General features: G+C 43.7%; 1 protein-coding gene and 1 long non-coding RNA gene across 3 annotated transcripts in view; both read left to right on the top strand.

Annotated features, from left to right (window-relative positions):
* The first annotated feature begins 1587 nt into the window (after window positions 1–1587).
* LOC308478938 lies at window positions 1588–7916 on the top strand. Of its 2 annotated transcripts, XR_013987383.1 has the most exons (4): window positions 1588–1960; window positions 3642–3748; window positions 4349–4468; window positions 7636–7916. It is a non-coding gene; the product is annotated as an uncharacterized lncRNA (long non-coding RNA). The 2 variants fall into 2 exon arrangements; XR_013987384.1 differs by lacking the exon at window positions 7636–7916 and having other exon boundaries at window positions 4349–4643.
* A 1570-nt stretch (window positions 7917–9486) lies between these two features.
* MAPKAPK2 (MAPK activated protein kinase 2) overlaps window positions 9487–26496 on the top strand; it is an 80612-nt gene continuing 63602 nt past the window's right edge. Inside the window, exon 1 of the mRNA XM_081009105.1 lies at window positions 9487–10064. Coding sequence (XP_080865231.1) covers window positions 9786–10064 — 279 coding nt within the window. The 5' untranslated portion in view covers window positions 9487–9785. The remainder of the gene's footprint in view (window positions 10065–26496) is intronic.

Below are 26496 nucleotides of genomic sequence, written 5' to 3'. Positions count from 1 at the left end.
CCTGGATCTAGCAAGGGTTGGAAATAACACAGGCCAGCTTCCTCATGAGGTAATCGCTTGACAATGGCTGAGTCACTGACCTAACAAAAGGTAGCGCCACCAGGAGATTCAGTGCCTGCCAGTCCAATGGGTGAAGCCCCTCCCTGGGCCCTGGTTTTAAATGGTAAGACAAAAGGCCAGTGTTAGGGGGTTTTTTTAGGATTGCAGTTGGCAGTGATATGCTAGCAAAACTGTGACAGGCTGTTAAAGGAGAGAGATAACATGGTTGATTTCTGTTTGGGATCAAGGCTGCTCTCCTATGCGAGAAGCTAAAGGCCGTGCTGGGAACCTCTCCATTGTAGGCTCAGGTTGCATATATGTGTAAAAAAACCAACATATCATAAAGACACCACAATCTCCACTATGCCTCATTTCCAAAAGGAAACACAAACCCTGGGTAAGCACCTGAACTCCTGGGATTTTGCACTTTTTGGAGACTGCAGTAGCGTGTAACAATATTTTATAAAGAATAATGATGGTAGTGGTGGTGATGGTATATTGGTCTAGTTCTGGATAAAACAAACTTAACATTTTAATATTGGAAAAACCTAGGTTGAGAGGGAAGGTAAAGATACTTGAATTAAAAGGCCAGGAACCAGAGGCAAGAAATTCTACAGTGATCCAATGAATGACCAGTCTGTGTATGCTGCCTAAACGTTGCACAATTTCTACACTTTTTCTGCAGGAGAACCACATATGTTTCATCTAGGTAGTACAGTCATACCTCGGGTTACAGATGCTTCAGGCTGCATTTTTTTGGGTTACGGACTGCCGAAACCTGGAAGTACCGGAACGGGTTACTTCCGGGTTTCGGCGGTTGCGCATGCACAGAAGCACTAAATCGCGCTTTGCGAATGCACAGAAGCGCCAAATCAAAACCCGCGTGTGCGCAGATGCGCCACTGCGGGTTGCGGACGCTGCGGGTTGCGAACATGCATCCCACATGGATCACATTCGCAACCCAAGCATCCACTGTACTTGCATTGCATTCTACTATCATTTGGCTTGATCACATTTTACTATTGTTCATGCAACATCTCATTGCTAAGAAAACATGCATTCTGGCGGTCATAGAAATGGGAAGGGCAGCAGGTCACCCTCTGCCTGTTTTCTCCGAAAGCTACTACAACACCTCACTAATTTTGGGAGTGTGCCACCATATAACTATTCACCGCCCACCAGGAATGCCCTAAAATCCCCTAATAAACCAAAAAACCCAATTAACGTCTTTGTATTCTTATCTGACTTGGCTGTTTAAATTATCTTCCACACTGTTTATTTTGTTTATTACACTGTTTGGTTGCAACCTGGAACTACAGCCCATTGAATTTAATGGGCCCTACTTCTGAGTATGTGCATATAGGATTCCGCTAGGGTGTCCCGTCCCCCCACTATTGTGAACTGCCTTGCATAGAAAGACCAGGATATGTAAATTATAGTGATAATGTCTTCTGCTTGCACAACAGGGCTTTCCCCCATGTCCCTGAAATTGGCTCAAGGGGGAGGGGGTCACCAGAATTCCCAGAACAGCTTGTGGGGAGAGGGGAGAGGGGAGGGGCCTTGTTTCATCTGCAATACCTCAAGGTATGAGGTATGAATGGACTTGGACCCTGCAGTCACCATCTGAGGCCCTTCTTCATGTGCCCTCTCCACGAGAGGTCCAGACGGTGGCAGCATGAGATTATTTTATTATTATGCTGTGTATTAATATGCTTTGTATGATGTTTTTATTATTATGCTGTATGTTCTTAATGTTGTACACCACCCTGGGATCTTTGGATAAAGGGTGGTATGTAAACTGGAAGAAGAAGAAGAAGAAGAAGAAGAAGAAGAAGAAGAAGAAGAAGAAGAAGAAGAAAAGCCATGCAGACACTCTGTGAGTTCTCAACCCCCCCCCCGAAGTTCCCCCTTTTTTTGAGAGGTGAGTAGTCATATGTATATACAGATATATGCAGGTACCTGCTGTATTACACAGTGTAGAACACATGAATGGGCCTGCTATCCTCAGAGGCAGATTTAGGGGAGCACAACCGGTTCATTCTTACTGGGCACGGAGCCTCAGGTGGGGGGCACAACTATGATATAGTAGAATGGAAGGTGAAAGGTAGAGGGCACCAGATTTTGGCATCACACAAGGCACCATTGAAATTTGGGGCCCCAAGGTTCACCACTGCCTCAAACAACATGTGCAGAATTATTAAAACTAGTCCTTGTATGAATGCGCAAATACCGTACGCCTTAAGAATCCTGGGGAGCAGCTTTCCCATTCATTGTTTAAAACAAAAACAAAAAACCCTTCCCCTTCTACCATGCCTGGAATAACAGGTTTCCAATTGGTTATGTAGTTTTATTTGAATTATTATGTTAACTTGACTATGGATCTGTTGTTCCCTTTTGCCTAACCAATGCTTTGTGGAGGCCTGATGACTAACGTTCGAATGAACTAATCTGAATCTAATCTGAATCGGGCCCTAACAGATGCCAGGTTTCAGAGTGATAAATTGGCTCTGAGTGATTGTCCCTTATCTTTGAAGTCCAGTTCTGGGGATCATTGGTTTCTTTATTGGATTCAGAGCTGCACACGGAAGAGCGAGTTAATTTGCCGCTGCTGGGATGTGCTTTGTTCTTTGCAGAACTCATTCTCACCTCTTGGCCTTTCTTTGACACTCATCCTCCCTGCTCTGTTATTCATGTCCCTTCTCTTCATGGGAATTGATTATAGATAAACACTCGTCAGGAAAGAGGAGGCTTTGGCCAACGTAATTATTAACTCACTTATGTTTTTATTTGTGGAATTAGAGATGTCTGATACAAAGTGACTAAAATGGAGTGAGGTTTCTTAAATGAAATCACCCTTGGGAGGAGATTTCTTCTTTGCATAGAGGTTTTGCTTGTATGTTTTGTTTTGGACAGCACAATAGCAAAGCCTATGCCACTGTTAGCCTGAATAATAATAATAATAATTTATTATTTATATGCGGCCCATCCAACTGGGTGGCCACTCTGGGAGGCTTCCAGCAATAAATATCTCTTCCCTACCTACAAGTAAGAATCGCTGCCACTGTGTTTTGGAATGGAAGCAGACTTGGACCATGGCATGGGTGGTGGCAAATTAAAATTGCCTCCCGAAGTGACTATTTGACCTGGAAGGGAAGATGCTATTTTTACCTGTTGTGGCTTTCCTGATACTGGTGTGACTTGGTGTGTGTGTGTGATTGATTTTAATTTTAAAAATTGTGCATGTTATCACATTTCTCAAAGCAACCCAAATGGTTCCTCTATATTCCATTTCCAGTTGAGAATATGAAGTTATCAACTAAATTGCCAATAATCTATGCATACGTAACAAGGGTTAAACCTCCATACCACACTCTTGCTTTGGATCAGTGGCTCTCACGGATGATATATTTCCATTGTTAAATATATATGAAGGTGATCACGTATTTAAATGTACACATAGTGAAAGGCTGAATCTGTGCTCAGAGAATAAAAGTCAAGCCACGTTCTCATGACCTTTGGGTGGATCCAGTGAGGAGGCCCATTTGAAGGTGAAAACACTGCCCAAACCTATACAGACCCCTCCCTAACCTCATCTCTTTCAGCTTCAGGGATAGCTGCAGGTTGAAGACAAGGATGCTGCTGAATCAGACTGTCTATTGCAGCATTTTTGCCACTGTAGTCTGCTAGAAACCTCTAGGATGCTTGCAAGGTGGGTATGAAGCATTATTCTGCCTGTGGCAAGGCAGTAAAAGATGCTACTCTCGCCACTCCCCCCACTTCTAGTTAAGGTGCGCAATACTCAAGGCTAGTCAAATTATTTTGGCACCTGAAGCAAATAATTCCACCTCTCCCCCATCCATGGCAGTAATAATGCAGTCATAATAAATTAAATAATAGTTTGATGCCTGTTCACAACATCCACAATCAGCTGCCTGGCTCTGTCTAACAGTAGGGCTGGTTCTATATGAAGCTGATAGTCCATTTATGTCCAGGAGCTGGTATTCAAAGTTACTGTATATGGTCCCTAGATTCCATTCAGCTATCATGGTGAACAGCCTTTGATAGGCCTATCCTCTGTGGATTTTTCTAATTCTAAGCTAGGTTTTTGGGTCTCTGGGCATGAGAGGAAAAGCACCACCATTGGCCCACCCTATGCCTACAGTTGCTTCAAAGAAAGGGAACCAGAACTACTCATCTCCACAGCTGATCTGCATTATAAAAATCCCCCCACTGTTGAATGTGATTTTGAAGCCTTGATTTCACCAGTCATATCTTTGCAGCATAGAAAGTGAAATAAAATATCTTGCAGGAGCTGCTGTGCTGAGAGTTTGTTTCTGCAAAAATCGGAAATGGGATTTCTGTGCTAATCACAAGGGAAAAGGAATGTGAAGAGAGGTGGAAGAAACTAGAGTTTGCGAAACATTTCAAGGTTGTACTTTATATAATGTCAATGCCTCTTAGCCAATAGCAGTATTGAATGTATGTTCTCCTCCATACTCTGCATTAGTTGGACAAATGAATGAAACCATTATCATGCTGGTTTTCAACAGTGCAAATACATTTCCGATCTGCCTTTTGGGGTCTTTCTTGACAGCATGCCAAAAACCAGCATTACATAAGATGGCTTCATTAAAAAAAAAGAGGTGTATTTAAATTAAAATATTATAGAACATAGTGTGTGAAAATATGTAACTTGGCACCTAATTGTTATTTATTTTAAAAAGAAGTTGCTAAAAACTAAAAGCATGGTCCAGATACAAATATATCCCTCCTCACGTGGTGGAATGAAGAGTCCATAGATGAGAGGACTCTCAATGGCTACTAGCCATGAGGGCTTTGCTCTACCTCCATGGTTGGAAGCTAGATGGGCCATGGACCTGATCATGCCTGAGAATGGGAAGCTAGGGTCAAAGGGGGTGGGCTTTGGGTGCAGCGAGAAACCTTGGAAGGAAAAGGATTTCTAGTACAGTGGTACCTCAGGTTAAGAACTTAATTCGTTCTGGAGGTATGTTCTTAACCTGAAACTGTTCTTAACCTGAAGCACCACTTTAGCTAATGGGGCCTCCTGCTGCCGCCAGAGCACTATTTCTGTTCTTCTCCTGAAGCAAATTTCTTAGCCTGAGGTAATATTTCTGGGTTAGTGGAGTCTGTATTTATTTCTGCTCCATCCCATTGTCCCTCATCCCAAAATACACACTCACACAGCTCCTCTCTGCTATTGATCTATGTGCCTGACCTCCAGTAAGAAGGAGAAGGAAAAAATTTCCTATGCTGGCCAATCCTTCCTCCCTAGAATTCTCCTTCCATCCTCAGTCACATTCCTGACATCCTGGACTCTACATTCTTCCGGGCTTCCACAGTTGTTGTTTTCAAAATGATGACATATGGGAAAGCCCTCAAAGCTTTCCTAACCTATCACAGTTTGGGAATTACTGCTAGAAAGGCTTCTGTGAAGCCTGGAGCAAAAGCATGGGGTTTGGAAAGCAACACTAACGTGATAAACCAGCCTCTTGTGTTGAAAATTTCCTTAGTTTCAGAAGTATTCTCATAGCTTGGTAAAATGCAGCAGGTTCTAAAAGCAGATTTTTCCAACTGCACACATTCCCCATCAGATTAAAAAAAATAAATAAAAGCTGAACGAGCACAAAGTGTGATTTGATCCTTGCTTATACCCTGTATCAGTGGTGGTGTTTCTCCATAGGAGTCAGTAATTCTTATCTACTATACAGTGGGAATCCATGTATGAACCTGCCTTAGTTCAGTAACGAACGCATGCAAAACCAGGAGTTATTTAAGGGTGTTTACAAGGATGCAATGACCTGCTGAAAGAGGAAGGCAAAAAAGAGGAGGCTCTGATGAGAAAGAGGAATATGGTTTGGGAAGTTTAAGTATGGGGAAATGACCGGGTACATGCTGTCACTTAACTGCTTAATATGCTTAATAAATACTAGCATCTCTAATACCTGCCCCCAAATATTTCCAACAGCTTCTTATTAGCTTTCCAACTACCCCACTTTTTGTGCCCAACTGCACACTAACAAAAGCCTTAACAACATGAGCTTTGCTAGATCTGACCTTCGGTCCATCTCATCCAGAAACAGACGTCCATGAGAAGCCCACAAGCAGAACAGGAGGGTGATAGTTCTCCCCTGCTTTCCTATGCTGCCTCTGATTCTGGAGAGAGTAGCCATTATGACTAGTAGCCACCCTGTATGAATCTGTCTAATCCCATCTTTTTAGTGATTGCAAAAAGCCAAAGATCCACTGTTGATGTGTAGGATGCATACTATATTCTGTACAACAGTGATTTCCATGTAGAAATTTTGCCTTCAAAATCTTTGAAATGCCCCTTAGTATCACAGATTCGTATGATTATAGAGTTGGAAGGTACCCCAAGGATCATATTATTATTGGCCTCATTGGCTTGTCAAAAAATAAATAAAAGCTTCAAAATATTACTAGGCCATCTCTTCAGCAGATACTCTTTCAAGTTTGAACTTGGTCACATCAACTTGATTTGTGCAGCCACACAGCTCAGTGTAGGGCCAGCCCAGTTTGACTTAGTCCATGTTTATGGTGCTTATACTTTAGGTCTTTTTGGACACAGAATCCTGAAGGAACCAACACTAAATTTCTGTAGGCACCATGTAGACTCTTACATAGTGATGAGGCCAGATGTCCACGTGATATGGCTTAGGAGGTCACATTTTGCCCACTCGGCTCTCAATATACATACTAGCCATACTCCAAAGGACATTTGGAGACCTGCAGATGTAGGGTGCTATAATAATAATAATAATAATAATAATAATAATAATAATTTTCCTGCTTCTAGCTCCCCATGCAGAATAAGAGAGCATCTTCCACCCTGGTGGTGTGCTCTTTTGCATGCCTGTCAGCAGCCATGTAAGCTGCAAAGTATCATTCATGATGGCCAGGGTCATCCCAACCTCCCTATGAAGAACACAAGAAATGTGTGCTGTTTTATTTCACCCTTCATTCTAACTTACGTCAGAAACGAAATTGGCCTTTCAGAAATGCCAAAGGCTGGCCTGACATAGCCTTTAATATTTGCCTTCTGTTTGCTTTGTGGGAACAGAAGGGAAGCATCTACTCATTGTTGGCATTTTCTGCACCAAATATCTGCGTTTTCTTAATTAACGCACTTCAAGTTTGGAACATTTCCATAATTTGTATTGACTCAGCTGTCTCTGTCCATTCTGCTTCTTTTATGCTTGCAAACTGAGCACATTCACGTACCCTGGGTGAACAGAAGCCAAATCCCAAAGGGATCTTTTTAAAGCCTTGACATATAGACCAACGTTATAAAGTATTGCACAACCCACAGCTGCTTATAGGTTTGTGTGACTATATTATGGTACAGTAGCAAGCTATGGCACAGTTGCATTGGTATCCTGTGCAATGGTGATTACATGACTGTTTTACAGAAAAAGGATTTATGTTGCTAGTGGATGCAGTAACTATCAGCAAATGCTAAAGGCACCGAAAAGATATTCTAATTGGCTCGTTTCAACCCAGGGATTTCACACAACTGTATACTGAATATTTTGTTCTTTCCTGACTTTTCTCATGCAGATCCACAAACATTCATTTCAGTTCTCAAGAGGATGATTTCCCTTACTTCAAAAACCTTTAAAGAATCTCTACATCTCTCAACTATTGTTTCTGGCCCAGGAGATCTCAGTCATAAAACCACTTTCCACACTTCCTTTCTGATCTGTGACTCCTGGTAGCCTATCTGTTAGGGAAGGGCCATAGCTCAGTGGTAGAGGATCAGCATTACATGCAGGAGTTCCCAGGTTTATTCCCTGGAATCTCTGCATACAGCTGGGAGAGACCCCTGCCTGAGACCCTCTGCCAGTCAGAGATGGATGGATCAATGCTCTGACTCGGTATAAGGCAGTTTCTCAAGTTCCTCTGTTCCTGTCTGCACTGGGGTAAACGTGTATCTGAAGCTTCAATACCTTTCCTGTGTAATATTGTAATTATCATAGGACACAGGACTTTTTATCCTTTAGTCACCATGGTTTACATTTTTAATGTGTTGTTGTAAGCCACCCAGAGAACACTGTTGTGGAAAGTCATACATTATATTATAAATAAAGTCTCTGTAAGTACCTTTAAAAAATTTATTTAGCCCAAAGCTATGTCTTCTGAGATGTCACAGCTTCTTCACACACTGTACGTTCATTTCCATTAATAAGAAAGGGTAAGTCTCACCGTGCCTTTGCTATGATACCAGAGAGTTGAGCCATCAAGCACCTGCTTGGAATTGATGTTGTTTGATGGCCAGGGAGAGATCAGCTACAATAACTACATACTTGAATTTGTACTCTTTCTGGGGGACTCTACTGAAAAATCTGTTCATAAATTCTTGGGTCTCCCAAGCTTTTTAACCATGTAGGAGTACTATACAAATACCTACGAGGCTCAGTTAGTGGAGATTCAACGGAGCTTTCAGCAGCCACAGAACAGATATAGAGTGGTACCTCGGGTTAAGTACTTAATTCGTTCCAGAGGTCCGCACTTAACCTGAAACTGTTCTTAACCTGAAGCACCACTTTAGCTAATGGGGCCTCCTGCTGCCGTCGCACCGCCAGAGAACGATTTCTGTTCTCATCCTGAAGCAAAGTTCTTAACCTGAAGCACTATTTCTGGGTTAGCGGAGTCTTTAACCTGAAGCGTATGTAACCTGAAGCATATGTAACCTGAGGTACCACTGTATTGAAGAGCATGATATGTACCTTTTAAAGTGGCAATGTGCATACTTTCTCATGCCTTTGCATTTAGTAGAGTGGAGGTGCGTAAGGGTTTTGCTTTTTTTAACTGAACTGAAACTGACACCAGCAGTTCTTGAAACATTTCCTGAAAATAAAGGAATTATTTACTGAAACTATATAAATGCCAGGTGTTGCTTACTGTTGGGTGCCTTCAATACAGGAGACTGCTTCTGCCCAGCGTGAATCCAGACACCTTGGTCACCATGCGAGGCCCTCGTTTAACTGGGGTTAAGTGTTTAAAACGCTGGTAAGCAAACTTCCCTGCCACACAGAGCTCTTCTTCAGGCCTGGTGTCCACAGGAAAGGAACAGCTGCTCTGCCAGGCTCACTTCCCACCCAGCAAAGCCTGCAAACCAGGAACGACTCTGAGGGAGGGAGGGAGAGAGAGAGGAGTCGCCTTCCAGCAGTTCATCCCGAAGTGTGGCAACTTTCCCTCAGCCTTCAGGCGCCTCGCCTCTCCTTCACTACCTCACACACAAACTCCAGGCCCCGCCTCCCTGGACAGGCCCCGCCTCCGGCTCCTCCCACCCCTCGTGGCGCAGCCAGTCAACGCGAGGCTGTGACATCAGCGCAGGGAAGCCGACCGGGGAAAGGAGCGAGGTGGATACATTGTAGCGATTCCTTTTCCTGTCTCGGCGCTCGAGAGACGTTCCGCGAGCAGCCGGGCGCTGGGGCCAAGCTGGGGCGGGAGGGGAGCCGCGAGAGAAGGGCGGGCGGCCGCTTCTTCCGGCCGGGAGCTCCGGCGGGCGCGGGTCGCAACAAAGGAGGGATCGCGCCTTTCGCCAGCGCCCAGGAGGATCGGGAAGACCCCTGAATTTCCGACCCGGCTGCCGCGCGCAAAACTTCATACTGTTGGGGGAGAGGGAGGAGGGCGAGAAGGAGGGGCGAGGCGAGGCGGCCCGGGAGGGAAGCGCTGCTGGTGGCCTCGGCTCCCCCGACGGCACGATGCTGTCCAACACCCAGAACCAGAACCCCCAAATACTTTTCCCCAACCCGCCGCCGCCGCCCCCGCCGCCGATCCAGCCGCCCCAACAGCAACAGCAGCAGCAGCAACTGGCCCAGCAACAACAATTCCCCCAGTTCCACATCAAGTCCGTCCTCCCGATCAAGAAAAACGCCATCACGGATGATTACAAGGTCACCACGCAAGTCCTAGGGCTGGGGATTAATGGGAAAGTTTTGGAAATCTTCAACAAGAAAACTGGAGACAAATTCGCTCTGAAGGTAAGGCGGGTTGCCGGCGGTGGGAGCGGAGCGAATAGGGTCGAGGTCCCGGGAGGCCGATTCTGATCCTTTTCTTGATTTGAAAGTTTTCCCTGCCCTAGAAGTTTTAAATTCCTGTGGGGCTGTCATTCCCCATGAAAGCAACCGCCGAAATGAATAGTGGACTTGTTTCCGAGTAAACACGATTAGGATCGGGCTCTTGTAGACCCTGCCTGTGGCAGATCAATCCGTAGCGGCGTAGAACAATAAAACTTGCTCCATTTTGATGCGTGACGTGTGTATCGGGGGCGGCTGATCGGGGGTGGAGGTGGGGGTGGCGGGTATTGTGTCTAGTTTAAACCCGCAGGCTGGCGAAGTTGCAATGGAGGCGCCGCGCTTTACGGCCTAGGCAGGAGTTCCGCACTTACTCACCAGTGGAAAGTTCTGACCCCTTTTTTTAAGGGATGGGGGGGCAGCTGATGATGTAATCACGTGGCGGGGTTTGTTTAGTTTACTCTTACTTCTTACTCCTCCTTACCAATGCCGCCTTTTTCAATCGGATCCCGCGTTTGAATGAACTGCGAGGAGTTGCCGGGGGTGGGGGATCCCCAGCGGCTCAAGAGCGCGCGCGGGGGGGGGGGGCTGTAATCCTAGCCTCACTTACCTGGGTGTAAACCCCACTGAACTCATGGGGGGCGCTTGCTTCTGAGTAGGCATGGGAAAGCTTATGCTGTCCAGCCTTGGAGCCAACTCCTAGGGTCCGAGGGGGTCTTGGGCCCCTCCCAATAAAATATTTGAAGGGGCTCCCCCCCCCCCCAAGTTGATGGGTATTGCCATTCAAATACTGTGCGTGCACCTTGTCATGTGATCGATTATTCGGGGCGGGGCTTCCCTGGGACCCCGGTTATTTTATTCAAGTTGGCAACCCTGTGCCCAGTGTTGTCAATATAGGCTTGGCACTTGACCCTTCTCTCTCTCTCTCTGCCCCCACCCCACCCTCTGCAGGGGGTTGCAATGTGTTTTGTGACCGGTCCTAGGACTGGGAGAAGGACTTAGCTCGTGTCTCCGGGGCGGGGGGGGGGGGGTGGCGACAAACAAGAGAATCGAAAGCCAGGCGTGGACAGCTGCTGCATCTCACGTGGGGCCGCCGCAGACCGCAGCCCCCGGTGTAGAAGTGGTAAACGAGTGGGGTGGGGGGGACGGCTCCGTAACGACGCGGAGGTGGACCCGCCACCCGCACTCACGAGCCATTAATTTTGGGTCCCGTGGGGGGGGTTCCCTTCTCTCCCACCCCCTCCCCCGCTTTTATTTAAAGTCCCGCTTCTGTAAAAGCCTCCCAAAGTGGTTCGGGAGGAGGCAGTTCCTGGTCTTTAGGGAAACGGTTAGTTTCGCCATCGCCGGTCCCTCCCCCTCTTTCCCCGCAGGTCTGAGTAAGAGGAGGAGGAGGAGGGACGAGGCGAAAGGACCCTTCGCCGATCTCTGCTCGGCAGTGAAAGGAAGGCGACCGCGTCGGGGAGGAGGGGCTTCCGTGGGGAGTTTTCTCCTCAGGCTGGTCGTCTAGTCACGACAAGGCTTTTTAAAAAGAAAAAGAAAAAAACCCGCGCCGCCCACCATGAGCAGCGAACCTCTTGGTGAGGAAAATGGAGATTCGCCAGTGGTCCTCTTAACATGTATGTTGACAGCTCACGTGTTTCCTCAGCTTTGACAAGGGAAAGAGAGCACAGGGCGGCTGGACTTCCTTGGCTGCCCCCTGAGTGTGTGTGTGGGGGGGTCCTTTTCTGGTAAATGCTCTCGAAGTCATTTTCAGGCACTAAGGCCGCAATCCTAACCCCACTCACCAGGGAGCAAGCCCTACTTTAGTTCAGTGGGGTTTACTTCCAAGTAAACGTGGTTGGGCTTCTGCTGTAAACCGCCCCCCCTAACAGACACACACCACTTTGAGCCTCTCCTGAGTTATTTCTAAGGACATGTCAATTTGTGTAGGGGTAAAACACAGAAGATTAAAAAAACCCCAGTGTACATGTGCGAGACCATATACACTACAATTGAGCTGCCCTTTGTATTTTCTCTAAAGTGAATGTAAAAAATCTAGCTTTGTTAAAATGTGCGCCCTGTGTAAAAAAAGCATAGCTGTCAACTTTTCCCTTTTTTAAAAGGGAAAGTCCCTTATTCTGAATAGGATTCTTCGCAAGAATAGTTGACAGCTATGAAAAAAAGGGGTGAAACCCCCCCTTCTTTCTGTCCTGCATTCTCAACATTCAGATTTCCACAAATATAGCAGGTGAGAGGCTAAAAGATATTTACAGTGTTATATGTAAAAATCCTTTTGTATTATATTAGTTACAGAGAGCAGCGTCTTTTGTGAAAGCGTGCTACGGTTGTGGGCGTTCCTAATACAGTTTATGTCCGAACTTTTTATTGGGAATATCTCATTTTGAGTTTAAATGTGAGTTCATTTTACAGGTGGGAACTGAGGCTGTGTGTGTGTGAGCGACTTGTCTACCTAGATAGGAGAGGCATGACTACCTAGATACTGGACCTGGGACTCCCAGTTCCACATCCACCCATTCATCTACGACATCAAGCTGGCAGTGGCTGTTCTGGGAGGTCCACGTGGTATAGCGTGTTGGACTTGGGAGACCTACATTTAAATCCCTGCTCAGCCATGAAGTTGACTGGCTGGCCTTGAGGCTGTCTGTCTCAGCCTAACCTTAATACCAATTAATAATAAAGAATACTGAATGGTAACAGCCAAAATAGCTTTGCAACTAAGACTACAGAAGTTATTAGCCCACAATTATCCAGGAGAGTGGGGGTTTTTTTACCAGCTTGAGCTAAGAGACAAAAATTTCAGATAGTGGCTGAATACTGATTTATTGCGAGTGTGTGGTCATTGTGTCTCTGGTTTTTGTGAACTGAAGCCTGGAAGAATGAGGTGAGAATGAGCAATAGAATCCTTAAGTGGTAGAATCTACTACCCTGAAGTGGTCAAATGACCTTGGGCAGCAACATCTTAAGTGAAAAAAAGATGCAGCAGAAAGCTAACACATCGGGGAAGTGAGCTGGAATATATATTGTTTCTCTGATAGCCCCCCCCCCCCCGAAACCTACAAAGGTTGTGTTTTGCCTGCAATGAGATTCAACAGGTAGATCCCTCAAAACCTTCCTGCGCTTAAAATCGTACAACCTCAGGGTTCTACTGCTTCATTCTGTTACATATAAAGATCAGCCCTCACTGGAATGCCAAGGGAGACTGCTGTTTTTCCATCCATGAAATGGAAATAATGCAAACCTACCTTGCAGGTGTGTTGTAAGGGCATAAGAAAGGAATGTAAAACACTGCGGTGACTAGTATTCTTCATCTTCTTGACCTCCCTCCTGACATTGGTTTGAATACAGTGGTGCCTCGCAAGACGAAATTAATTCGTTCTGCGAGTTTTTTCGTCTTGCGAATTTTTCGTCTTGCGAAGCACGGTTACCCTGGGTATTAACGGTTTTAAGAAAAAGGAGACAAACTTGCAAGACGTTTTCGTCTTGCGAAGCAACTCAAAAAACGAAAAACTCTTTCGTTCTGCGAGTTTTTCGTCTTGCGAGGTACCACTGTACAGTGGTACCTCGGGATGTGAACGGGATCCGTTCCGGAGCCCCATTCGCATCCTGAACAGAACGTAATGTGCGCGTGCGCAGGTAATGTTTCGCCGCTTCTGCACATGCGTGTGACGTCATTTTGAAATCCGGAAGTAACGTGCCGCGTTACTTCCGGGTCGCTGTGGAGTGCAACCCGAAAATACTTATCCTGAAGTGTATTTATCCCGAGGTATGACTGTAATTTACATTCTATGTGACTGGCTGACCTCCTCCAATGGAAACTTTTTAGAAGTAAAACTCTCCACATGGGTCTGAATGATCTCATAATACTTTGCATACAGTCAATGTTTGTTTTATTCTTTGTTTCGAAACGCACCTTCTCATCACTAGTATTTGTGTAATATTTCTGCGTCAGCTGTCACTGCCTTCTCACTTCAGAAATATTTGGGTGCATGAGGACAGTATGCCATTACAGCACTACTGTCGAAAGGGGCTGGCTTGTGTGGCTGTTGCATATAACCAGGGTGTGCCTTTATAAATCTCCTTTATGATGAACACAAATCTAATCTAAACCAACCATGAACAAAAGGCTTAACAAGACTCAAACCCACAGCCTTGTGAGATAAAGTTTAAAGAATGGAGTGAGCGATTCCATAAGATTCTGCCAGTAAGAAAATGGCACCTTCATTGATATTCCTTCATGTGATTCATCATATAATAATAGTTATCTAAAAGTTAACCTGTAGAATGCTAATTACCCTGACCGTTCTCATTTCTAGAGACCCGTTGGGCTTAATTCAATAAGGCTGATTCAATAATTATGTTAGACAACATTGTGGTGTATTGTTCATTGCGACATAGGTGGTACATATGTGTTTGGAGCATGAACCCTTTTCTAAATGACTTTGGAAGTGGTGAACTCTTATGTGAGATGGATCCATCTTTGCTGCCTATTCCATAAATTTGGAGCAGCCTGTGTCTTAGACATAAATTTGCTCCCACACATTAGCTGTTCAGAAATGCTATACATTATCTTGTTAATTGTAAAGATGGAAAAACAAGAAGTCTCCTTCTGTTGCAATTAAATCTTATTTCCCCTTTTTTTGAAACATCCGTTTTACAAGCAACTGGAAAGAAAAACCCCGGCAATTCTCATGCAAAGCAAATGTCTCTGTGTAGCCATAAATGCTGAGCTTAAAAAGCCTGTGGAAAATGCTCTTTTACCTAATCAGCTGAATGGCAGATTCCTGCATTTTGCCGGGGAACATGCACATTTATCACTATTATTATGTCTGAGACACACTGATTCTATCCCCCCATCTAAGCTGTAAATGAATAGGCTCAGCTTCTATTTTGACAGAACACTCTTAATCAATTCAGCAGTTGCCACAACCACTCTAAATTGTAAGTTTCTAACGCTCCCCTGTGTGAAGCAGGAGGAGCGAGGGTTGGGGCGGAAGAGAAGGCGTACACTCCAGTATCTCCATGACCACTCTGCGTTGAAAACATGGGTTGAGATAAGGCATGCAGGTCTCTAAGTGCCATTTATCTTGCCGACAGCAAAGCACAATGCCACAGTCATGCGCTGTATCTCACTTTGACTTTTTTAATAAACTGGAACCAATTAAAGTGATGTTTATAGGCTGGGAGTAATACGTTTGTTTAGTCGTTTAGTCGTGTCCGACTCTTCGTGACCCCATGGACCAGAGCACGCCAGGCACTCCTGTCTTCCACTGCCTCCCGCATTTTGGTCAGACTCATGTTTGTAGCTTCGAGAACACCGTCCAACCATCTCGTCCTCTGCCGTCCCCTTCTCCTTGTGCCCTCTATCTTTCCCAACATCAGGGTCTTTTCCAGGGAGTCTTCTCTTCTCATGAGGTGGCCAAAGTACTGGAGCCTCAGCTTCAGGATCTGTCCTTCCAGTGAGCACTCAGGGCTGATTTCCTTAAGAATGGAGAGGTTTGATCTTCTTGCAGTCCATGGGACTCTCAAGAGTCTCCTCCAGCACCATAATTCAAAAGCAGAGTAATACGTTAGTGGTGAATAATACGTCACACAATATTAAACTTTGTTCTTAGAACCTAGGTCTTTTGTTATTTATCAGTATAAATGTACAGATGGAATGTATGTGGCCAAATGTGATATTGCCAGTGTTGACCAGTGGTTAGAGAACTAGACCAGAGACTTGGGTGTGTGTCTGTGTGAATCTCCAGTATTGGCCTTCTGCAGATCAGTTCACCTCATGTCTGTTACCTTCTTTTCTTTCCATTGGACAGAAATAAATAATGGCATCTATCTTTGAGGGTTCAAAGAGATTTACTTGTGTTGTTTTGTTAATCCAGTTTACATAGGAAGCTGCCTTATACTAAGTCAGACCAGTGGTACATCGATGTTGACTACATCAACTAGCAGTGACTTTTCAGGGTTTCAGGCAGGGGTCTCTCCCAGTCCAACCTGGAGATGCCAAGGTTGAACCTGGGACCTTATTCAGGCATATGTTGTGCCAGTGAGTTAGATGGTCTTTTCCTAACTGGTGAGGTCATGGCAGGGATGAGATTATATTGGGGGGCTTGGGTAGACACATGTCACTCATACTAGCCAGAGTGATCTACTTTTGCTAGGACTGATTAGAGTTAAAACAAACACACTTGTACCTAGCACAATGAAGCCCTGATCTAAGCTGGGGCAAATGTTTTGTAAAATCCTGGCTTTCAATGTTTGTAGACATGACATTCTGTTTGCACTTCTCTCTAGGGGGGAACTCTTACTCTCCCCTCCCTCTCCTTGTGAATGAGCTTAAACCATTTATCAAATGCGTCAATTTCAGTGCAAAGTACAGGTCTGTGACCCTTTCCAGTTTCATTTAAACTGTTGAATTAATTGTTTGAGAGTTTGAGCAGGTAGAGCTACCTGGTTGTTTACTGATGCCTGGAGTTTTCTTCCAAACTCATCATTTGCCAAACAGGGGCTGAAGTGGGGCATATATACAGTACATTAGAAATATATTGCTTTTGTTTGGTTGATATCCATATCTGTATATAAACTAAAGGCAACTATTTAGCAACGTCAACACAAAAAAACAATAACTGAACAAACCAGATATCTGGAAAGAATTGCAACACAGCTTGTCTTGCTTCCGGTAAGGTTACAAAGGATTGGACTGAGTTGTTGCCAGGAGCTAAAGCTGAAACTTTCCCTGCAATTTTGCCCATTTGACTCTTCCCATTGGTGTTTCTTGTTTCCAGAGGTCATGGGGCATTAATGCAAACTTGGCTCAAAGGGGAAGACAATTGTAAACCTCATAAATATTAGAGTACTGCTTCTAGTTATGTTTGGTCCTGTTGGGAATTCCCTTGAAAGGGCCTGTTGCTAAATCTGCCCTCATTTTAGGCGCTCTCACATTATGATTTGATGATTACTTATCTCCATGAAATGAACAGGGGGAAATGGTTTCATTTATTTAAGAACATGGGTTACTACAGACATATCATCATATAACATTAAAACCCAATCAAGCAATTCAAAGCAAATTGAAGGGTGTACATCAAACAATAGAGGTCGTTTCACAAAAACCACACAAATCTTAACTGTCAAAGGTGAGAGGTGCATCTTTGGCACATGATAGAAACTACATAATGAGGCTGTTTGACATGCCACCTCCTCTGGGAACTCTGTGTTTTGGAAATTGTATTAAGTCCATGTATGTTTAAGCTGAATAAATCTAAGTTTCCCAGCAAAGTCTTTCAAGTAGGCATGGTATATAGGACAATCTTGTCTATGAAATATATTTAGAGCACAAAACAGTGCAGGTCTACTTAGAAGTAAGGTCTAAGGAATTAAGTTGGGCTTACTCCCAAGTAAGTGTGAAGAGGTTTTCAGCAGCCATTCATTAAAGAACTAAAACTCAGCAGTATGATAAAATCTTGCAGGTGACTTCCTTTAAAAGATGTTGCCTGGTCACTGATTTCTGCTATACAAAATGAAATTGGAAAAGCACTCAGTAGTAATTAAACCCTGGCAGGTTGAAAACAGCAAGTTATCTCTGTATCCATTCAGACCTGGACACCTTTTCCTCTAGAAAGCAATTCTGTAAAGTGGAAGGAAACTTTCCATTGACAGTGGCAAGTAGCTCAGGAGAAGCACTTTGGCAAGATTTGTACTATACTGTCCTCGTCAAATGGCAGCTTGAAGGTCAATGTTTGTGGCCAGTTATTTGCAGAAATGATTGCTTCCCCCTCAAGCTGCTGAAACATCTTGACAGGCAGGAATAAAGTGTACAAACGATGGGAAATCTGGAGTATGTAAATCACTCCTGACTTTACCTGGATCTGTTTATTGTTAATGAGGTCCAGGCATTATGTGACACAGATTGCAGAACTGGGAAAACAACACCTCAGACTGAAAATTCAAACCTGATGGTGTTTACAGCTTTATATGAGATCCAGGGACATGATGTGACTGGCTTCCTTAATTCAACTTTTTATTACAAAAAATACCAGGTGGCCTTCATCTTGGTATTGGTTGTTAGCATCACATTCTCCCATACCCTTTTGGAGAGGCGAGCCATTGCTGTAGCTGCCAGTACGCTTGTCCAGCTCAGTGTGGATGGAGAGGTTGCTAGTTCTGATGGAGCCCAGGTAGACAGAATCGTCTACGACCTCAAGTGTGTGGTCACCAGTATTGATGTGTTGAGTTTGGGCAATGTTCTGACCCTTTATCTGCCTCAGCTGCAACAAAACATGTCTCTCCCATATTGGCTTCTACAGCCACAGCATGCTCTGTAACTCTCCAAAGGTTTGACTTTATTTGTGGCAGCACCTACACTTTGGAACTCCCTGCCTATTGACATCAAGCAGGTGCTCTCACTGTACTCTTTTCAGCACCTGCTTAGGAACATTCTAGTCTAGACAAGTATACCCAGATGCTTAGAAAATGAGGTACTTTTAATCTGTTTAGTACTCTATTTTAACTTTTGTATGTTCTGAAATGTGGTTGTAATTTTTTCTTGTTCTATCTTTTTGTAAACCGCTTTGAGGTTTTCGGTTGTTGGTTGTTGTTTTTTTACAATTGAGCAGCGTATACATATTATTAAAAAAATAAATATCCTTTTAAATTTTTTTTTGAAACAACTGATGATCTGTTGTCATCAAAAAGCCTTCAAGAGATGTCTGAAAGTTGGCAGTGAAGATGCCTGCCGAATCTCTGCTGGCAAAATACTCGGCAGAATGGGACCAGGGACACTAAATGTCTGACTTCTTCTTGAAGCCAGTCAAGTTTCTGAAACATGAGGAACACTAACTGGATGTTCTGGATGTTCTCAGTAACTGAGTTGGAATATAAGGCTCAGAGGGTCCTTAAGGCATCCTGTAGCCAAGTTCAGGGCCTTGATTCTTAACACAACCTGGTGGCATAGGGGCAGCCATTGCAGATGTTTTAGCAGAGGTTTTTCATGCTGTCAGCCATCTCTCTTGATCAGCAATCTACCTGCTCCATTCTGTACTAGCTGGAGTGTACTAGCCAAGGGCCACCCCACCTAGAGCATATGCAGCAATCCAATCATGAGGTTACTAAATGCATGGACCGCAGTTGTCATTCAGATACGGCTTGTAAAAAGCACTCATAGTCATAGGAGTCACTTAGAATCATAGAATCGTAGGGTTGAAAGGGAACTCAAGGGTCATCTAGTCCAATCCCCCGCATTGTAGGAATCTCAGCTAAACTTGGGTCTCTAATGACAATGTATATCCATTCGTACCCCAAAGCTATGTACCTGCTTTTTCAGAGGGAGTGCAGTCCTATACAGAACAGGCATCATTTGTGTTCCTTTGAATATGGAAAAACAAAACCTGGCCATTAGAAGTGTGCAGATTTTTACCCTCCACCCCCATTTTGACAGCCTGAGAATAATTGCATTGTTCACAGTGATGGGCGTATGCGTGTTTATTACTCCTTAACTTAAGAGAATCTCATTTAGTCCAGCTGAAAAGATTTTTCACTGGTGTGGTTAACGCAGTTGCTATTGATCAGCCTATTTAATGCACATCATAATGGCAGCCAGCCCAATCTATTTCAAAGCTAAGGTACTCTGATTTATGCTGGTTTGCTTCAAAGGGGATTCAATCCATTTAAATCTGAGGGCATCTTCACAAAAGAAGCAAGGACTGTGTTTTTGGTCTGGAATAGGTCACAAATGTTGTCTAATGTGAGGCAAGCCATTTTGAATCAAATGGACATAACAATCAGTGCAGGTTTCTTATTTGATTTTGTCATGGGGGAAATGCAAAAATCTGTGCTTTAGATGTCATCTGCAAAAATGATGTCACTGTTTTGGCTATGCTGGGATTTGCATTGAACTGCTTCTGATTTATTTTATTGGGAAGTTTACATTTGAACTGGACCAAAGTTTAAAGTATTGTTTAAATATCACAAATTTATTTAAGGCTTACATACTCCCACCTCTCCTCACTCATGCAAATACCCCTCTTTCCACATTTTGCTGTAACCATGTTTTAGTGTTCAGAGATCTGGAACTTCACATATGAACTCAGTTTAGGCAGTGTAATGGGATGGGCTGCTCCTGTCTTCTCCTTAAGTAAAAAGAACTAGAGTTCATTATTCAGATTTCCCTCCCCGCCCCCCTGCCCGATATTCCTGAGTTACTACTTTGGAGCCTGTTTGGTCATTTATTTAGGAAATTATCTGGATGTCTGCTTCGTATCCAGCTTGAGAACATGGAATAGGTTCAACTTCTCATCCCTTCATCATCCATATTTATTCTCTGTATGCCCCCCTCACAGTCATGTGCTTGGATAAAAGAAGCATTGTGAAATATGATCTTGTCGTTCCCTTGTAACCACAATTAGTTTTCAGGACTTGGGTCCTTTTTTTAGCTGTTATATGTGGAATGCTAACATGAAGGGGCCACCTCTGGTTGTTGTTTATATCTTCTCTGGGAAGAATATCCAAGCATGAGCTTTCTAGTGTTAGTACTTTCAGGCAGGGAGAACCACCAGATTTAGGGCTCAAGTTAATCATTAATTAGGGCGTGTGATTAGATCCCATGAAGACTTCTTCCTAATATATTGAAGCTTCTGCTCTTGGCAGGGTTCAGAGATTGCAAATGGGACAGGCTATGGGCTTTGACTTGTGTTGTTTTGATCTTCAGTCAGAATGATTTGGGTCAAAAGCAGTCTTGGTCGGCGCAGGAAATGTTGCTGCTACTTTCTTTTCTCTCTGTTGCTGCTACTTTCTTTTCTCTACTTTCTTTTCCCTCAAATGCTAGCTGTTGTGCTTGACACCTGGACAAATGGTCTGACTCTGTATAAGGCAACTTCCTATGGCTTTAGCTAAAAACTTAATGTAGACCTTGGGGTGTACACCTATGTTCAAACTACTGTCAGGAAAAATAAGTGTCTTATTCTCTCTCTTGCAGTAACTCCAACTGAAGTGTTAAACTCTACCCACCTAAGTGTTCACCTGGATTTATGCATATTTCACTATAGTGACACTGTCAGTTCTTCAGATAACTCTTTCTGTTGCCTGTTGGTTATGTATACAGCCTTTGTCTTTCTGTGGCTACATGGACTCTTCATGTTATCTTCAGTCACAATTTTTCCTGAGAAGTCTGAAGTGGGTCCTTATGCAGCAGTTAAAACATTGAAGCAAAATCTTACCAAGGAAACTTTTTTTGCTGACTTAATTTTCCCCCACCCCCTCCAAAGGACACATTTTTTAATTGGCACAGTGTTTGTTTCTGTCTGTACTGGTTTGGAATAAAAATTCCCTGCATTTTAAGCATCCAAGGTAGGCACCCCCAAACTCGGCCCTCCAGATGTTTGGGGACTACAACTCCCATCATCCTCAGCTAACAGGACCAGTGGTCAGGGATGATGGGAACTGTAGTCCCCAAACATCTGGAGGGCTGAGTTTGGGGGTGCCTGATCTAAGGTCTTCATTATTGGAAAAAATGATATAGATGCAGATCCTATGAGTTCTAAAAGAGGCTTCTAGGCTGAGTCAAGTCCTAGACAGAGTGTTCCTGTTGTTTCGTCTGTGTTCATGCATAATTTCCCTATTTATTGTGTATTAATACAGGGCTTCTGTGTAGTGTTTTCCACCCGTGGACCTCAAAGTGCTTCACAGAGAGCAGCAAGCTTTCTAGAACATGTGCTGTTGACATTCATTCTTATAGCACTTTGCTTCATGTAATGAGCCTTCTTCACTCAAGTGCATAGTGAGGCCTTGCCACCCTATGCATCTTTAGTTAGAACCAAGTCCCATCGATTCAATGGAATTACTCCCTGGTAAATGCACATAGGGGACGACAGAGAACGAGATGATTGGACAGTGTTCTCGAAGCTACAAACATGAGTCTGACCAAACTGCCGGAGGCAGTGGAAGACAGGAGTGCCTGGCGTGCTCTGGTCCATGGGGTCACGAAGAGTCGGACACGACTAAACGACTAAACAACAACAAAATGCACATAGAATTCTTAGCTACACGCTCAGCCCTTCATAACGCAGTGGCTTTCTAGAGTTGAATTTATATATGGCGCAGCTATATAAATTAAGTAGGCAAATAAATATGGGGAAGTAAGCACTGTAGCTGAGGACAAAGATATGGTGCATAGGCTGTAATCCAGGCTTCCTCAACCTCGGCCCTCCAGATGTTTTTGGCCTACAACTCCCATGATCCCTAGCTAGCAGGACCAGTGGTCAGGGATGATGGGAATTGTAGTCTCAAAACATCTGGAGGGCCGAGGTTGAGGAAGCCTGCTATAATCATTCAAGAATGGTGTGGGAAATGCATCAGAATGATAATGTTTGTGTGTGTGTATTTGCCAGGGAGATCAAGTTGACTGTGGTCCTAGTGACACAAGGTAACAGTGCAGGGAGTCTGAGACAGTGATACAGTGGATTCAGGTAGGGAAGGGTTTAGCAAAGGCTGCAGCACAGGTGAATTGTAGGGGGCCAGGAAAGACTTTGTGAAAGAAGTCGATATTGAGGGGAGACTTCGAAGGCAGAGAGAGGAACAGGTTTATTCATTTATAAAAATTATTTATTTACTGCCATTTATATACTGCAGTCCCAGAGCGTTGTACAACAATGAAATGTAACATAAAACAGTACAAAACCATCATGAAATGACTGACCTGTCAAAAAAAAAAGAAAAAAAAAAAGCTTCAAACAGCTGCCTAGGCCTGTTGGCATAAAAAAAAGGATTAAAGAGGCACGTGAAAGTCAAAAGTGAGTATGCCTTCTGATCCTCGGCTGGAAGAGTGTTTCACAGGATGGGACCAGCAACACTAAATGCCTGGCTTCTGCTTTAGGCCAATTGAGCTTCTGTATTTTTTTTGGAGGGGCGCATTTTTGCTGCTGCTGCTGCTGCTGCTGCTAGTAGATAATCAGTCTGTTGTTTGAATTAGACACTGATTATAGCTCTAGTGGAAAAACAGCCAATACGGAAGAGGGAAAGAGAGCTGTAGAGTTGGTTGACTTTTTACTTCTATATTTGACAGTTTGGACTCCAGCAGTATTTCCTGCTAAATGTCTTCAGCTGTGGTTCCAAAAATAGCCCAGAGCAAGGTCTACTTTCCTTGGCATCACAGAGACCCTCTTTATTTATCTCTTTGTTTACAGGCTGCAGTGACGACTTGCTATGATTCCAGCCACTTAGTATTCTAGCCAGAGAATCTTGGAATTTGTGTCTACTTTTTTCTTTAAAAAAAAAAATGTTCTGTTTGGAAAGCCTTAATAAACACCGCCTTTAAGAATGTGGTAAATCTGTGAGTAGGAGATTACCCTAGAGAAGCATTAACATACAAACAGAAATGTCACATTGTGGTTTGAGATTGCTGGCAAGCAGCTGTGAACCTGTTTTAGAGCAATGTATAAGGTTGACCAGGATTTTGGATTTCATTCATTTTATTTGCCATGCGTAAAATGGCTACTTTGGACTAGTGTATCAAAGAAGAGACTGGGGTTTGTATCCTAAGTAGTGGAAGTTAACCATCCTGTTAGCGCAAGGATTTCCACTTGTGCAATAGGGCTTACTGCCCCCATCCCCCCCCAATGAGTCCATTAAATCTTTCCTGGGTTTTCCCCAAACCTTTCAGAGAAAGTGCAGGAGGAAGAAAGGTGGGAAGTCCTGTTGCATGAGGTCACCTTCAGACTTCCAAGAATAACTGTCCTGCCTGACGTGTATCTTTTTCTAGTGAAGGACAGTCTGAAAGGGTAATATCAACAAGGTACTGTAATTTGAATCTGTTTTAGTTTAACTGTTGTATGTTTTAAAGTAGGATTGTGAATTTTTCTTGATTTTACTGTTTTATCTTTCGTAAACGGCTTTGATTTTTTTTTTTTAAAGCAACAACAACCAAGCAATAATCTTAGATAGGAGTTTTTCGTAAGACCTATTTGGACATTGTCAAAATGTGTAAGCCATCATGGAAGGGTGAGGCAATGGGGACCCTCATTCTAGCTCTTCCTCCGCCTCATGTCTTTTTTGTTGTCGTCTTATATGAGTTGGAATGTGACTGTTGCACTAGGTAGCCCTTTGTCTCCATTGAGATTCCACCTGGAGATCTTGATTTTCCAAGGTATGTAGTTACTTAACTGTATCAGAATTTGGTTACGCATTTCAGTATACTTATTTCCTTGTAAACAAATGCATAGACATGCCCACTAATGCCCTAGAGCAGTTGAACTCAATGTTCTGATGTCGACTCTCCTGACTTAACAGCTAGGTGTGTTATGTAACGTAATTCATTTTCTTTCATATGCCAGAGATTTGAAACAATTACCTTACAGGCAAATAGCTTTAAAATATGGAAGGCGCAACAGGCAGATGCTGTTCCTAATTTGTAATTCGTTTATGGTAGAATGAAGCGTGAACAGTGCCTTACATAGTATTCACACATCGTAGTAACCCTGAGGCCTGTGTTTTAGGCCCCATCTGCACTATACAATTAAAGCAGTTATTAAACCACTTTAAACAGTGATGATCCCCCCCCCCCCAAAAAAAAGAATCCTGGGAACTGTGGTTTGTAAAGGGTGCTGAGAGTTGTTAGAAAATCCCTATTCCCCCTCAGAACTACAATCCCAGATGGTTTCACAATCACTTTCTCTTCCCAAGGAACTCTAGAGATTGCAGCCATGTGAGGGGAATAGCAGCCTATAATGCAGATGGGGCCATAATTGCCCATCGCGGCACAGTTGCTATGGCACCCCACATGCCCTCAACTTAGACCATGTTCCAGAAAGACATCAGCAGGCAGGGGGCAGGGACTCTTAACATGCCTTGTAGTGTTGTCCTTTGCTCCCATTAAACCATGTTTACACACACCATATATTTAAAGCATTCTTACACTGCTTCAATTGTCATGGCTTCCCACGAAGCATCCTGGGGACCGGTAGTTGTTAAGGTTGCTGGCAGTTGTATCTTTTTGCAGTGTTTCCTAACAATTCCCAGCACCCTTAACGATCTACAATTCCCTGGATTCTTTAGGGGAAGCCATTAGTGTTGCCATGGTTTAAGAATGTGTCCTGTGATAATATTGCATCTAGTTCTCTAGCAATAAATCATGTGAAACAGTCATACTTGCTGGGAAAATGGAATTATTGCATCAACACTTGCTGATCTGATTGCTGAGAAACCACTGTTCACAGACAACAGCAAAACTTCCTGGATGGATTTGGGCAAAGTCATGATGTCATGGTAAAAGGTGGGTGTTTGGAAAGCCCTAATATAACTACACTTATCACTGCACCTCTCAGAGACCCCACCATTAGGACCACCAAAATATGTGAAACTGAATGCCCGAGAGCCGCTGTAATTGAGTTTTGCTAAGAATGCACAAAACATAACAATGTTGATAATGACTATCAGGCATAGAAAATAGAAAGAACTGAAGGAAGCGGTGGAGCGCCACTTTATATGTTTTCTGTACGCACAAATAGACATGAATGAGTTGATGGCAGTTGCACCGTGTATGGCTGATCTGTAAATAGAATGGACCAAGCTGGGTGCTTCGTTAAACAATTATTTCCTCTTCTATGTTTATGACTCTGAAGACTAAAAGCATGCTCAGGCTGTGAGTCTCTTTCCAGCTACTTTCTAAAAGAGTTTTGTCCTAAGACTTGGAGAACCTCAAAGCTATGCATCTGTCACCTCCCATGTACCCATGGGAGTCTTTCCTGGCACCCAAAGGGTCCCCTCCTGCTGCTGCAATTTTGCTTTACGAAGCTGTTGTGTGGGGTGCTTACATTTGTTCTCCTGTTTGCAAATGTGCTCATGAGCCTGAAAAGGCTGCCAACCCATGCCTAAATTCTCAACAGACTGTGCCTGTTCACAGAGTGACAATTTCTTTAAGCAGGCTACAGTTGAAATGAGTTTAATAACAATAGGGACATTTAAAAAGATCCTTCTGTGAATTCAGAATCATCCACAATATTCATAGAATTACTTCTAAATGTGATTTCAGGGAAATGCAGTGATAAAACTCCGCTATGGAAGTCTAACAGTATATATCTATTCAGCTCCATTTTAAAAATAGGGTCTATCAATAGATTGACTGCCTGGATTCAAGATTCTGACAGAGCCCTCATCTCAAACTGGGTTACAGCGATATTGCTTTAGAAACCCAGCAAGTAGCCTTTGCATAGTCTAGCAAAATCAATCTCTCTTTCTTTCTGTTAAGTTTTCTTTTTTTCTCTTTAAAACGTTGGTCATTAAACAAGTAGTTCAGCAGTCCTGTTAATCTTAACAAAATGAAAGACTTTGGAGCAACACTGAAAATTAAGATTTTCGTTATTGGGATGGACTTAAAGTGAGCTGCAGAGGCATTCGCCAGCACAGACGTTCCGGT

This window comes from Podarcis pityusensis (assembly GCF_964106645.2).
Source record: "Podarcis pityusensis genome assembly, chromosome: 6".
Taxonomy (NCBI): domain Eukaryota; kingdom Metazoa; phylum Chordata; class Lepidosauria; order Squamata; family Lacertidae; genus Podarcis; species Podarcis pityusensis.
Note: the sequence above shows the minus strand (reverse complement) of the source record. Positions and strands in the feature narration are given on the sequence as shown.